Source organism: Lycium ferocissimum, chromosome 4, assembly GCF_029784015.1.
Source record: "Lycium ferocissimum isolate CSIRO_LF1 chromosome 4, AGI_CSIRO_Lferr_CH_V1, whole genome shotgun sequence".
NCBI classification, from domain to species: Eukaryota; Viridiplantae; Streptophyta; class Magnoliopsida; order Solanales; family Solanaceae; genus Lycium; species Lycium ferocissimum.
Genome location: NC_081345.1, coordinates 38,317,242 through 38,329,288, shown reverse-complemented (window position 1 = coordinate 38,329,288; position 12,047 = coordinate 38,317,242). Strand labels below are relative to the sequence as shown.

The following is a 12,047-nucleotide window of genomic DNA, read 5'->3' as shown; positions in this document are numbered from 1 at the left end:
TCCGTCCGGATAAAAAAGTATATACTTAGCCTTATTTTTTTGAATTAAAAAGAGTGTCCACTTATCAAAATCAAGATAACATTAACCTTATTTTTCAAATTTACCCCTATGAAGTGTTCTGTGATCAAATTCCTATATATATTTAATTAAGAGCGGTTTAGTCAAATTACTTATTTTAGTTTAGGAGTTAGTATTTTCTTAAGGGGTGTACAAATAGTTTTTTACTCGGAGGGAGTAATTGGTATGCGGAGTTTAATAAAACAATCTCCTAATAAATTATTTCTTAAACGAAGTGCCAAATTAAGGAAACGGAGGGAGTAGAAATTACACGGATGAGAAGGTCAAGGGCTTTTCTGAAACTAGTCTCAAACGTTGAATATGCAATTGATATCTCTCCGAATTTTAGGGACCTTATTGAATTCGAAAAGATTAACAGTCTCTTCTACTGCAAGGATTAGCACTTGTTCACGTAGGCTCTGATAATATATTAAAATAATTCATTTATATTTTCTCAAACTCCTAAATTTGTAAAGTGATGTTTTAACTTTTAACATGATTTTGAATATGTGTTACAAAGGTCAAATCTTTTTCCGGTAGCATTCAAAAAATTGGTCATAGATTTGATATATATATAAGAAAGCCTTTTTAGGAACATCGAATAAAATTCAAAAGACATGAGAGGTAAATACAACAAGGACGAATAAAAGGAATGAAGATAGCAATTGGAAAAGAAATAACGGAAAAGGGCCAAAATTACCCCTGAACTTTGGAAAATAGTTTATCCATACCCTTCGTTATACTTTTTGAATACCAATTATACTTTTTATACCGTTATCTTATGTCAATTATATCCTTATGTTAACGGTAATAAATCATCGTTAAATTTCTTCAAAATTATTTTTCGCCTCAAATAATTTTTTACCCACTAAAATAACCCAACCCGACCCGATTTTTTTTTTTCCAAATTAAATCGATAATTTTGACCCAACCCAATACCCTCGGCGAAAGAAAAAAAAATTGGGTCGGGTTGGGTTATTTTAGTGGGTAAAAAATTATTTGAGGGAAAAATAATTTTGAAGGCCGGGATGATGCCACGTGCATAGCTTGTTAGACATAAGGGTAAGTCAATTACCCCATAGATAACTAAGCAGATAATCGTCGCTAAAGATAAATCTAAGGGTATGAATGAACTATTTTCCAAAATTCAAGGGTAATTTTGGCCCTTTTCCGAAGAAATAATACTTCAAGCTAGCTTAAATATGTAGTGCAGCTGATTCTGCAAAAGTAAAAATTGAAGTAATTTGATTGACAAATCAAACTTATTTTAAGACATTTTGCGTTTTAGTAAAACAAGTTTTTTTTTTTTTTTTTTTTTAAATAGGGGAGGGGATTACAACGTGGAGATTCAAACTCTCACAAACAAAGTGAAAGTTCGGGTAGCCAGTCAAACTGAGCTACTAGATTCCTATGTAAAATAAGTTGTTCATTACAGTAATCTTTTTAAATATACTTTTGCTAGTTCAATACAATAATGAAGTGCTAATATTCCACCGAAAAAAAAAAGTGTTAATAAAATGAACCTTTAACAAAATCAAATATTGCTATGATGAAGATCGTTAGATATCTTTGTTAAGAAGTGTAAAAGATACGATGAATAAAGCATTAATCGACGTACATGGTTGGGATTTTGAAAAACGAGGAGTGCATTAACAATGCATTAAAGGTTGACAGAATTCACATGCAGACAAAGCTGAGAAACAGACAATTAATAGAGGGCCACGATGGAATTATAATACTTAGTAGGCGTTTGTCCATAAAAACTATATTTTTCACTTTATTTGAAATTTTAGAGTTGGAATTGAAGATGAATTTGTATTTGGTTATAGTTTTTTGCAAAAAATATTTAGTTATTTGAATATATTAAAAGTAAAAAATATGAAAATAAGGTTTTAATTATTTTTCAAATTTCAAATACAACTTTAAATTAATTTTCAAATAAAGTGAAATAATTTTCCAAAAAAAGTGAAAAATTCTCATGGCCAAAAAAGCCCTTAGATTTATGACATAGCAAGAAAGAAAAGGAAATGCAATAGAAATGTTGCTCAACATTCAACACATCAAATCCATATTTTGACGCACGTTCTTCACGACATTTCAGTTAAAAAGCAAAGCAAAAATGATCGCATTACAAATTTTCATTTTTCTTTGTCTATACAAATGATTGGTTAATTATATAAAAAAATAAACTTAGTATATCTAGTGTATGATATGAAAAACAGGGATATTATGGCTGATATTAACTTAGTATATTGGCTTGACATGTAGTACGTAGTTACCCTCTCTGTTTACTTTTATTTGTTCATTTTTTCAAAAATAAATTTTTAATTTTACTTGTCATTTTTAACATATCAAAGACAAGATAATTTTTTTTTATTTTACCTATAATATTAATTACTCACATTAAAGCATTTTTCAAATCCAATAAAAATATGCATTAATTAATATGGGTATATTAATAAATTATATACTTCATTTATTATTTTTTAAATAAATAAAAATTTAAAATCTAATGCTAGTGTCGAATTCAACGAAAAGATTATATTAAAGAAGTTGTAGTGTAACATTTGATCAAAACTAAACGAAGAATTTAATAGCCTTTTGGGACACTTCACCTAACCAGGCAGGCTTAAACCTTGCTGCTCCCTCCAAAACCCCACCTAACACCCACTCCTTACTCCTAGTAGAAGAAAGCAGCTGCTTAAACCCTCTTCACTATACTCTTTCTTCCAATAATGGCATCTGCAAATGCTATCTCCACCGCATCTATCCTTCCTTCTTCCTCTAAACAGGTACTCATCTGTTTCTTGGGATCTTTTTTTTGTTACTCACTCCACTTTAATTTGCTTTCTGCTTTCATTACCTAAGCTTTATAAAAGAGTAAGGGCCCTAAAAGAAAGAAGCTTTTAATCTTGCTCCTAAATCAAGATATGCAATATATCAAAACGACTTTAGTTCTGCCTTTAAATCAAGATATGCGTAATGTATCAAAATGCCTTTAGTTCTTGGTATTTTAAACGTATCACGTGAAAACAGAATTAAAGATTTGTCAAAGAAAAAAGTAAAGAGACATTATTTTTTAAATAGACTGAAAAGGAAGTAAGACAAAAAGATTGAAACGGAGTGAGTATATATTTTTGATCTACTGATCTTTATCTTTTTTGTTGGGATCTGCTTAAAGTTGTGATCTTTATGTGTTTGTTGGTCTATTGGGGTGTTAATGCAGGAGGGTTTGAAGGGAAGAAGGGTGAATCAATTGCAAGGCCAGAAATTCAACAATAAAGGTTCAAAGAGCAGATTAGTAGTAAGGGCAAATGCTAAAGAAATTGCATTTGACCAGAAATCAAGAGCTGCCCTTCAGGCAGGAATTGATAAGCTTGTCGATGTTGTTGGTGTTACTCTTGGTCCTAGAGGTATGTTATCTCTGCTTCATCTTTTTCCCTTCCAGATAAATCAAAGTTTTCCTTTTTATTGTTTATGGATATTGCAAAGTACAGCAGGTTGATGGTAAGAGTAAAGATATTCAAAAGTAAGATAATTGTTTTTGATACAGTGGATTCATATAACCACTAGATTAATTTTGGGGTTTTGATGTAGAATGTCTTTGCTATCAAGGAAGTCATTCTCCATGGTTTTTGGTTAGTGAGTGGAAATTTTTTGCAGAAAAAAGTATATTCAAGATTAATACTTATAGGTAATACTTAGCAAATTGGAGAGTACTTTTATGAAATTTTTAGTACCACATGTCAATTATAATGTCTTAGTGTTAGTTGAAGTTCTTGAGCCGAGGGTCTTTCGGAAACAGCCGTCCTACCTTGGTAGAGTCGTCTCACAGACACTTTACTCTCTCCCCTGTATCCCCACGTTGTGGGATTACACTGGGTTGTTGTTGTTGTAGTGTTAGTTGAAGTTCAGATAATCGTAAGGTGAATGACTTTCACTCATAGGTAAGGCAAGTCATTTTCCCCCTTTTGACGGAAAATGACTTCCTTGTGAAAAACATTTTGCTGGAAAATGATATTCATCTTCATATAAAACATACTCGTAGTTTTTATTGCTTCTTGATGTCTTAAAACCCAATTATGAGTACTCAAGTCCTTTTACTTTTAATTATACCTTGTAGTTGCGCCCTTGGGAACATTAAAACGGGTGCTTTACGGCTTTGCACTGCTCTGTGATACCTTTTTGTTTCCTTTATGGGCTATTTTCTTTCATTTCTTAGCAACAACATACCCAGTATAATCCCACCAGGTGGGGTTCGGGGAGGTTAGAGTGTACGCAAACCTAGGAGGTTGTTTCCGATAGACCCTTGGCTTTCTTTCATTTCTTAGTAAACTATAAATAATTGAGGCAGAAAATAAGCTTGGTTCATATGATTTTAACTCGTGATGACGTGTTTCCTTTCTTATAGGAAGGAATGTGGTTTTAGATGAATATGATACCCCGAAAGTGGTTAATGATGGAGTCACGATTGCTCGCGCCATAGAGCTAGCTGATGCCATGGAAAATGCAGGCGCCACCCTTATCAGAGAGGTTGGTTATTTTCTTCCATGAAGATCATTGTTAATTCTGTCCTGAATCTGTTCAATTGCTCTAAGGACAGACAGGAAGAACAATTGTCATATTTATCTTACTCCTTGATTTGTGTACTGAAAATGCGGAATTTATGGTGAAGGTTGCAAGCCTAACGAATGATTCTGCTGGTGATGGGACAACAACTGCATCAGTTCTTGCCCGGGAAATCATTAAACTTGGTCTTTTAAGTGTTACATCTGGTGCAAATCCAGTCTCTCTGAAGAAGGGCATTGACAAAACTGTAAATGCTTTGATTGCAATGCTAGAAAGGAGGGCTCGGCCTGTTAAAGGTCGTGATGACATCAAAGGTAATTAAGTTTCCTTCTTTTGTTATTGCTAAAATGGCGGGCAATAAGTATTTTACAAATAATTGTCTTCCCACCAGCTATCGCTTCTATCTCTGCTGGAAATGATGATGAAATCGGAACCATGATTGCTGATGCAATTGACAAAGTTGGTCCTGATGGTGTTCTATCAATAGAGTCATCCTCTTCCTTTGAAACAACTGTTCGTGTTGAAGAGGGGATGGAGGTATGCACCTACTTAGACAAGAATGTATTCTCTACTGTTTTTTTCTAGGGATAATTACCTTTTTGGACCACTCTAGAAAATAATAGCCAGCAAATGTATATGTAATGTATATCAAGTACAAACATACATATAATATACATAATCAGTATAGGTTTGGTATATTTTGGCTAGCACCCGTAATTAATTTCGGCCAATGGGCCAAAAATGAAACAATCTCTTTTCTATTTGGCTGGTAGTTCAACTGTAAACAGTTGTAGATCCAAGGTTTAGATGTCGTGGGTTCTGAATTGAGAGTGTGGGTTACGAAATATATATCTAACTATTAAGTAAGACTTGGTTATCACATAATATGTAGGGTTTGAGATGGAAACTGTGGGTTCTGTTGAACCCACGAACCCCCTATGGTTCTGCCACTGCCTGTAATGTATGTTAACCCAAACTTTGCTCCGTTATTTGCAGATTGATAAGGGATATATATCCCCACAATTCATCACCAACCAGGAGAAATTAATCGTTGAATTTGAGTTTGCTAGAGTGTTGATTACAGATCACGAGATTTCAGCAATCAAGGATATTATGCCCCTCTTGGAGAAGGCAACTGAATTACGAGCCCCTCTGCTCATTATTGCTGGAGACGTAAAAGGAGAAGCTTTGGCTACTCTTATTGTGAACAAGCTACGAGGTATATTGAATGTCGCTGCCATCAGAGCACCTGGTTTTGGTCAAAGGAGGAAGGCTCTTCTCCAAGATATTGCCATTGTAACAGGTAGTTGAACTTGCTTGACCTAGTTGTACCACTTCACAAATGTGATAATAGTAGATTGGTTAGAGTAAACTAGTTCCGAACCTGTCTGTGTTTTGTCAGGCATATATTGAAGGCATTTGTCCAATGGAGATGTCATTTAAGAATGTTAGCATCATTCTGATGTGATTAGACGTCTTTAGAATAATCTTAAAAGTAAATAAAGAAAGAGAAAGCATAATCTTGAACTAGATAAATGGAAGAACCATAGTACCTTGTCTTCAAAGAAATGTCTTTCTTTTCCTCTTTTATTTTTCTATTTTGGATGTGTGTTTAAGGAGGAAAGAGGGAGGAAGTTATACCCGATACTGGTGGGATGTTAAACCAATAGAGTACATAGATAATATGTGTAATTTTACTCTCCTTGAATTTATACAATTTTCCAGTCAGCTTATTTAGCAATTCTTTTTTAAGAGAATCTGGTTAGTGCTACTATGTGTGTACCTTACAAGGAAACATTTCCTAAAGTGCTGCTTGTGTATACTTTCAGGAGCGGAGTACCAGGCATCTGATTTGTGTATGGATATTGCGAATACCCCAGTTGAAGCACTAGGTTTTGCTAGAAAGGTGAATATCACCAAGGACTCAACAACCATCCTTGCTGAAAATGTGTTGAAAGACGAGATACAGGCTAGGATTTCTCAGATTAAAAAGGAGTTGGACAATACAGATTCAGCGACTGACTCCGAAAAACTTGCTGAGAGAATTGCTAAGTTGTCTGGAGGCGTTGCTGTCATAAAGGTAGGAGCTGCAACAGAAGCTGAGCTTGAGGACCGCAAGCTTAGAATTGAGGATGCAAAAAATGCAACTTTTGCTGCAATTCAAGAGGGAATTGTACCTGGTGGCGGTGCTGCTTTGGTTCATCTATCAACTTACGTCCCTTCCATTAAGGACAATCTCGAAGATCCTGATGAGAAGTTGGGCGCTGACATTGTGCAAAAGGTAAACAATGTTCAGTTTACTTCTATCAAGAAGTTCTCTCGTTATTTATTTTATTTTGCATGTATTGAAATTGAAGTTGAGTTGTGGGTACCTATTAGATTGTGGAAAAGGTCCAAATATGCCCTTAAGGTATTCGAAATTGGGCAGATATGCCCTTCGTTAATAACTTAGCTCACATATGGCCTTACCGTTCAATAGTTGGTCCAAATGTGCCCTTAATTTAACTGGAGCTCCCAATTAACCTAATTAGCTTATTAATAAGCCAAAGAGTGCCAAATATGCCCTTAAAGTATGCGAAATTGAGCATATGCGCCCTTTGTTAATAGGAAAACATCCAAAGTTAATAGGAAAACATCCAATTAGACATAACTGTACTGAGCACTTACTGCATGTATAGTTGCAGACCGTGTTTTTTTTTTTTTTTTTTTTCCTTTATTCTTTTAGAATTTTCTTGTCTTTTATTATGATTCCTTATTGGACAAAAATCAAGTGCAAAAGGAAAAGTTTGTAACTAGTGAAAGCCTGTTGAACAGTGTGCATTGGGATGAGTCTCTTATCAAAAGAAATAAAGATTTCTAGTTTCTTCTTTCTTTTTAAAATCTTAATTGTGGTTGCAGGCATTAGTAGCTCCAGCATCTTTGATAGCTCAGAATGCTGGGGTTGAAGGGGAAGTAGTAGTGGAGAAGATAAAGGCTAGCAAATGGAAGATGGGTTACAATGCAATGACTGACAAGTATGAGGATTTAGTAGGAGCTGGTGTTATTGATCCAGCAATGGTAACAAGATGTGCTTTGCAGAATGCAGCTTCAGTTGCAGGAATGGTACTCACTACACAAGCGATTGTCGTGGACAAGAAAATGCCTAATGCTGCACCTGCATTCGCTCCTCCTCAAGGACTTCCCATGATGTAATCGATAATTATACAGTAGTAGTCAGGTATTTAGGACAAAGATTATTGTTGATCATGCTTGAAGGACTAAAAGAGAAGGCCATTTTATTTTCAGCTGGCTCTCTAGCTGTAATGTAAGCTCACATAAAAAGTGCATTGGCTTTGGGACTTGCTACAAACTTCTTCCATGGAGGATTAATAAAATTTTCAGTTATTCACGTTCCATTCTATGGAGTATATGAATTGTTTTTTTCTGTGGTTTATTTGTTTGATCATTGCCCAGGACAGGAGAATACAATTAAAGGGAATTGAGAGTTTGGAAAGAAAAGTTTGAATACAGGAGCTTCAAAATTTCAAACTTGATCACGCGTGCAAGTGAATTGTGAAGTGTATAACATTTTGACATGTTTTGCAAACTTGCAGTGATTTTTGTTCTCATTCTTTCTTATAGTCTGTTTGACCAAACTTTTAAAATCAGTTTATTATGAAAAGTACTTTTGGTGAAATGTAGTTCGTGTTTGGTCAATTAATTTAAAAAGCACTTTTGAGGAACAATTAATGTTTCGTCAAGTTTTTAAAAAGTTATTCTATAAGTGTGTTTTTCTCGAAAGTGCTTTTGAGCAAAAATTATTTTTTTAGCTTCTAAAAAATTGCTTTTGTTACTCTCTATAAGCATTTATTTTTTCTCAAAAGCATGACCAAACACTTTACTTTTTTGAAATAAGCACTTATTTTAAAAATGTTTCAGGCAAAACCTATTACTTTATTTAGTGGTTCTTTGCTTATTAGGCACGGACTGGGACTTTGGGACTTTGGAACTTCGGTATGGCAAATTCTTGCGTATGTAAAACAGTCCTCTTCATCCTTTTCCTTTCAAAATGGCACTGGAAGCGGTTTATGCTAGTGCTACTGTGGTATTGAGTTGAATTGTGGACTCATCTATTAATTGGACATGATTGCAAATGATAAATTGGTGTGAGAATACATATTAATTAATATGATTAGGAACGATATTTGCAAAATATATATCATTACAATGGTACGAACATCAGATTGCAAATAAACCTTTATTAGTCAGATGACGTGTTTTTCTCTTCCAGCCTACTTCATTTTTCTAAAAAGGCAATATCTCTATTGGCGGAATCAGCCTCAAAGAGTACGTTTTTACTTTTCATTGTGATATGTTTAAGCCATTACTAGTATATTCAGCAGGAAGGAATCAAAATTTAATACTCCATAGGTTTTACAGCTCAAACGCTGTCACACTCAAATGACAAGTGCTAGTCCAAGGACAAAGTTTGGCACCAAGTACAGCAATCAAATGTAACTTTAATGTGTATCAGCAGTTGCTAACTACTACTAACTTAACCTAAATGCTCTGAACTGAATGACATCAAACACTACCATCTCATGTATGCTGTGCAACTTATAGATGCAAATGATCCAGGATTGCAATTAACTCAGGGATATTCCCTTTGTATTTCTTAAGAGATGCTCGTGCACCTTCAGGATACTTTTGCTGACGAGCTAAGGTGTTACTGATTAGCTGGAAGTACTTGACAAGTGAGGTGGTTCCATGACCAGAGATAGTAAAACTGCTGTTGCTTCACCATCGATTACCAGAGGACCGTCACGTTTGATACATTTTGTTGACAGTTTTGTGCTGGACCACAAAGAGCAATGCAATTAGGAGCTACGAACTATGTAATTTATGTCGATATCAATCATCAGCCAATAGGTACTTACATGTACTTGTTTTTTATTTGTCTTATGCTTATTGCTTGTACCTCAGCGATGATCTCATCTCCTATATAAACAGGCAACTTGAATTGCAAGGTTTGTGAGACATATATAGCTCCTGGCTGGAGAAGTTACCAAACAAAAAGAATTAGAGTTACACTAAGGAATTGTTCAACATAAAACTAGACCTAAATAGCACCTTTTCCATTCAACAATATGGCATATTTAGCTAGTTTAAGAAATATATCATCATATTCAGATTTACACTATATGCACAAAAAGTTTGAATATCAGTTAAGCTCTCTGTGCAGTGTGTAGGTTAACTGATTGTACACTTCTACTTGGCTTTTAAATAACCTGATGGTAGTGTTAAAATCATATGCATCTTATCATTCTATAAAAGTATTGTATCTTGGTTAAGTATTATGAAGTTTTGGTTAGATTAGATACACTAACAGTATATAGTTTAATCACAGCAACAGATTATTTACCATCATTTCCCGATTAATAATCCACTTTTACGATACATGGTTACCTGTAATTGGAATTTTATATACATCTTTACCCTGTCATTGATAAAACTTAAAAGGGACAGGATTTAGGAGTCTAATAAAACTTACAAAATGGGCAGCAATAATCCTGGGAAATAAGGAAGCAACAAGCATCCCATGAACAAGGCAGTCATCAAAACCAGCATTCTTGGCACATTCAGCATCAAAATGCAATGGATTAGCATCCCGTGTCAACTTAGAATAATCAACAACATCAGCATCTGTAAATGTCCTAGCTTGCTTCAAAATGCTTCCTATTTTAAACAAATTCGGGGAAGCGGACGATGACGATGAGAAGAGACGTTTTATAAGCATCTTCTTCAAACTTCAAACAAATTGTCACTCAGGAGGATTGAAATTTATTAATTATGGTAAAGCAGGGAGTACAAATGATAGTAAGTCACAAAATAAGGACTGCGAATGCTGTTAATTGAACCCACTCAAAGATTTAGTTAAATACAAACAGAGAAGGAGCAATTAAAAGGGGATATGAATCTGAGGGCTCTTTGAAACAAATCATCGAACAGATTGTGTGCATTCTGAGGCTTGGAATATCCTTGATTCGCCGTACCAATTGGAAAGCAGCTAGCTAGTCAGAGCATTGTATCCGATTGCAAACTCGGGTTTTGAATTTTTTAGGCTTTTTTGCGCGAAATGTCCTTCAAAAGGGTTGGTCTTTAATTTTTGCGCCTCAAATAAGAAACTCTTTGTTTCGGGTTTGAACTCCCGCTCAGTTAAAAATTAAAAAAAAAAACAAAGCATAAGTTAAGATTAGCAAGGCATAAGTTGGACCTATGCCTTAAGTTGGGTTAAGTTATGCCTTAAGTTGGATTTCAAACTTATGCCTTATGTCTTAAGTTGAGTTTCAAACTCTGCCTTAAGGGGAAAAAAATTACTTTGCTGAAATTTTGCAAACCTCTGCCTTAAGGCTTAATTTTGAGTAGAAGCTTGCCTTAAACTTATGCCTTGCGATTTTTTTTTTTTTTTTTTTTTTTGACTCAGGATTTGGAAAACCTGCGATCTCGATAAGATTTTAAAAAAAATTAAAGACCACCAATTTAAGGGACAAAAATTAAAGACCACCCGCAACGAAGGCCATTCCTACAGATTGCCCTTTTTTAGGACCTGCCTAAGGGTCATTCGCACGAATGCCCTATCTTGGGGTGATATTTAATTTTTGCTCGTCAAGTGGTCTTTAATTTTTGTCCTAAGACAATTTAAGCAACAAAAAAGTGGTCGAAATAATAATAATAATAAAAAAAAATCGATCTACCCTTATTTATGACCTAATTTCGCAAGGTATAGAACCTTTGCCTTGTCCGGCATAAGTTCTATAGGAATTAAGTTTTTCTAAGATAATTAGTTATTTAGTGCTGACCGAATTAGTTATTACACAACATATGCCGGATAATTTAATTCCTGCAGAACTTATGCCGAACAAGACAAATTTTCACTAAACTTATGCCTTGCGATTTTTTATTTTTTTTTTGGGTAAGAAAACAACGAATTCATCACCTCTACTGGGGATCGAACCCAGAATCTATGATTTCATAGACCAGCGAATAAGGGTACTTTGCCCCACAATTTTTCATTAAATGAGAAGCAATGACAAACATTAAAGACCAAAGAATTTGAAGGGCAAAAATCAAAGACCAGTTTGTACGGACAATCTGCACAAAAAAGGCCCGACTAAAAGACTTTGGGCTAAGGCAAATAGCATAGCGGGAGAATAGCCTATATATACATAAGAATAGAGCATATTTACAAAATATAACTGTTATACCCCGTATTTTGCGCGTTCGGGTAGTTTGGGATAATTGCAACAAGTTAAGGACAATGCTATGAATTGATCTTGTTTGACACATAAGTTGGTTAGAAAATTTCTGACGTGGAAATATCGAAAAGCAAGGGCAAAACCGGAATTTCAAAAAAAATTAGTTTCATGAAAATTTCCAAAAGT

The 12,047-nt window shown here is 34.6% G+C and overlaps 2 protein-coding genes across 3 annotated transcripts; one reads left to right on the top strand and one right to left on the bottom strand.

The window, feature by feature from the left end:
- Nucleotides 1–2,694: 2,694 nt before the first annotated feature.
- On the top strand, nt 2,695–8,021 carry LOC132052767 (ruBisCO large subunit-binding protein subunit alpha-like). Its single transcript, XM_059444447.1, has 9 exons — nt 2,695–2,741; nt 2,784–2,849; nt 3,284–3,470; nt 4,469–4,590; nt 4,733–4,940; nt 5,018–5,163; nt 5,623–5,929; nt 6,456–6,907; nt 7,525–8,021. Exons 2-9 carry the CDS (start codon nt 2,793–2,795, stop codon nt 7,816–7,818), a joined length of 1,773 nt encoding a protein of 590 aa, XP_059300430.1. The 5' UTR covers nt 2,695–2,741; nt 2,784–2,792; the 3' UTR covers nt 7,819–8,021.
- Nucleotides 8,022–9,000: 979 nt separating this feature from the next.
- Nucleotides 9,001–10,750, bottom strand: LOC132052766 (3-hydroxyacyl-[acyl-carrier-protein] dehydratase FERN, mitochondrial). Of its 2 annotated transcripts, XM_059444446.1 has the most exons (4): nt 10,157–10,750; nt 9,543–9,658; nt 9,312–9,459; nt 9,001–9,255 (listed from the first exon to the last, which is right to left on the bottom strand). In XM_059444446.1, the coding sequence occupies exons 1-3, from the start codon at nt 10,400–10,402 to the stop codon at nt 9,339–9,341; spliced, it is 483 nt and encodes a 160-aa protein (XP_059300429.1). In that variant the 5' UTR covers nt 10,403–10,750; the 3' UTR covers nt 9,001–9,255; nt 9,312–9,338. The 2 variants fall into 2 exon arrangements, with proteins under 2 accessions (XP_059300429.1, XP_059300427.1); XM_059444444.1 differs by having other exon boundaries at nt 9,001–9,459; nt 10,157–10,748.
- Between the last annotated feature and the right edge of the window lie 1,297 nt (nt 10,751–12,047).

What these genes read in the sequence shown, in the direction of transcription:
- LOC132052766 (XM_059444446.1), bottom strand. Translation starts at nt 10,402, where the DNA reads ATGCTTATAAAACGTCTCTTCTCATCGTCATCGTCCGCTTCCCCGAAT. An exon ending in GGATTATTGCTGCCCATTTT is followed by an intron (nt 9,659 to 10,156) that starts GTAAGTTTTATT and finishes TAACTTCTCCAG; the next exon opens with CCAGGAGCTATATATGTCTC. An exon ending in CAAATAAAAAACAAGTACAT is followed by an intron (nt 9,460 to 9,542) that starts GTAAGTACCTAT and finishes TTTGTGGTCCAG; the next exon opens with CACAAAACTGTCAACAAAAT.
- LOC132052767 (XM_059444447.1), top strand. Translation starts at nt 2,793, where the DNA reads ATGGCATCTGCAAATGCTATCTCCACCGCATCTATCCTTCCTTCTTCC. An exon ending in TTCCTTCTTCCTCTAAACAG is followed by an intron (nt 2,850 to 3,283) that starts GTACTCATCTGT and finishes GTGTTAATGCAG; the next exon opens with GAGGGTTTGAAGGGAAGAAG. An exon ending in GTGTTGAAGAGGGGATGGAG is followed by an intron (nt 5,164 to 5,622) that starts GTATGCACCTAC and finishes CGTTATTTGCAG; the next exon opens with ATTGATAAGGGATATATATC.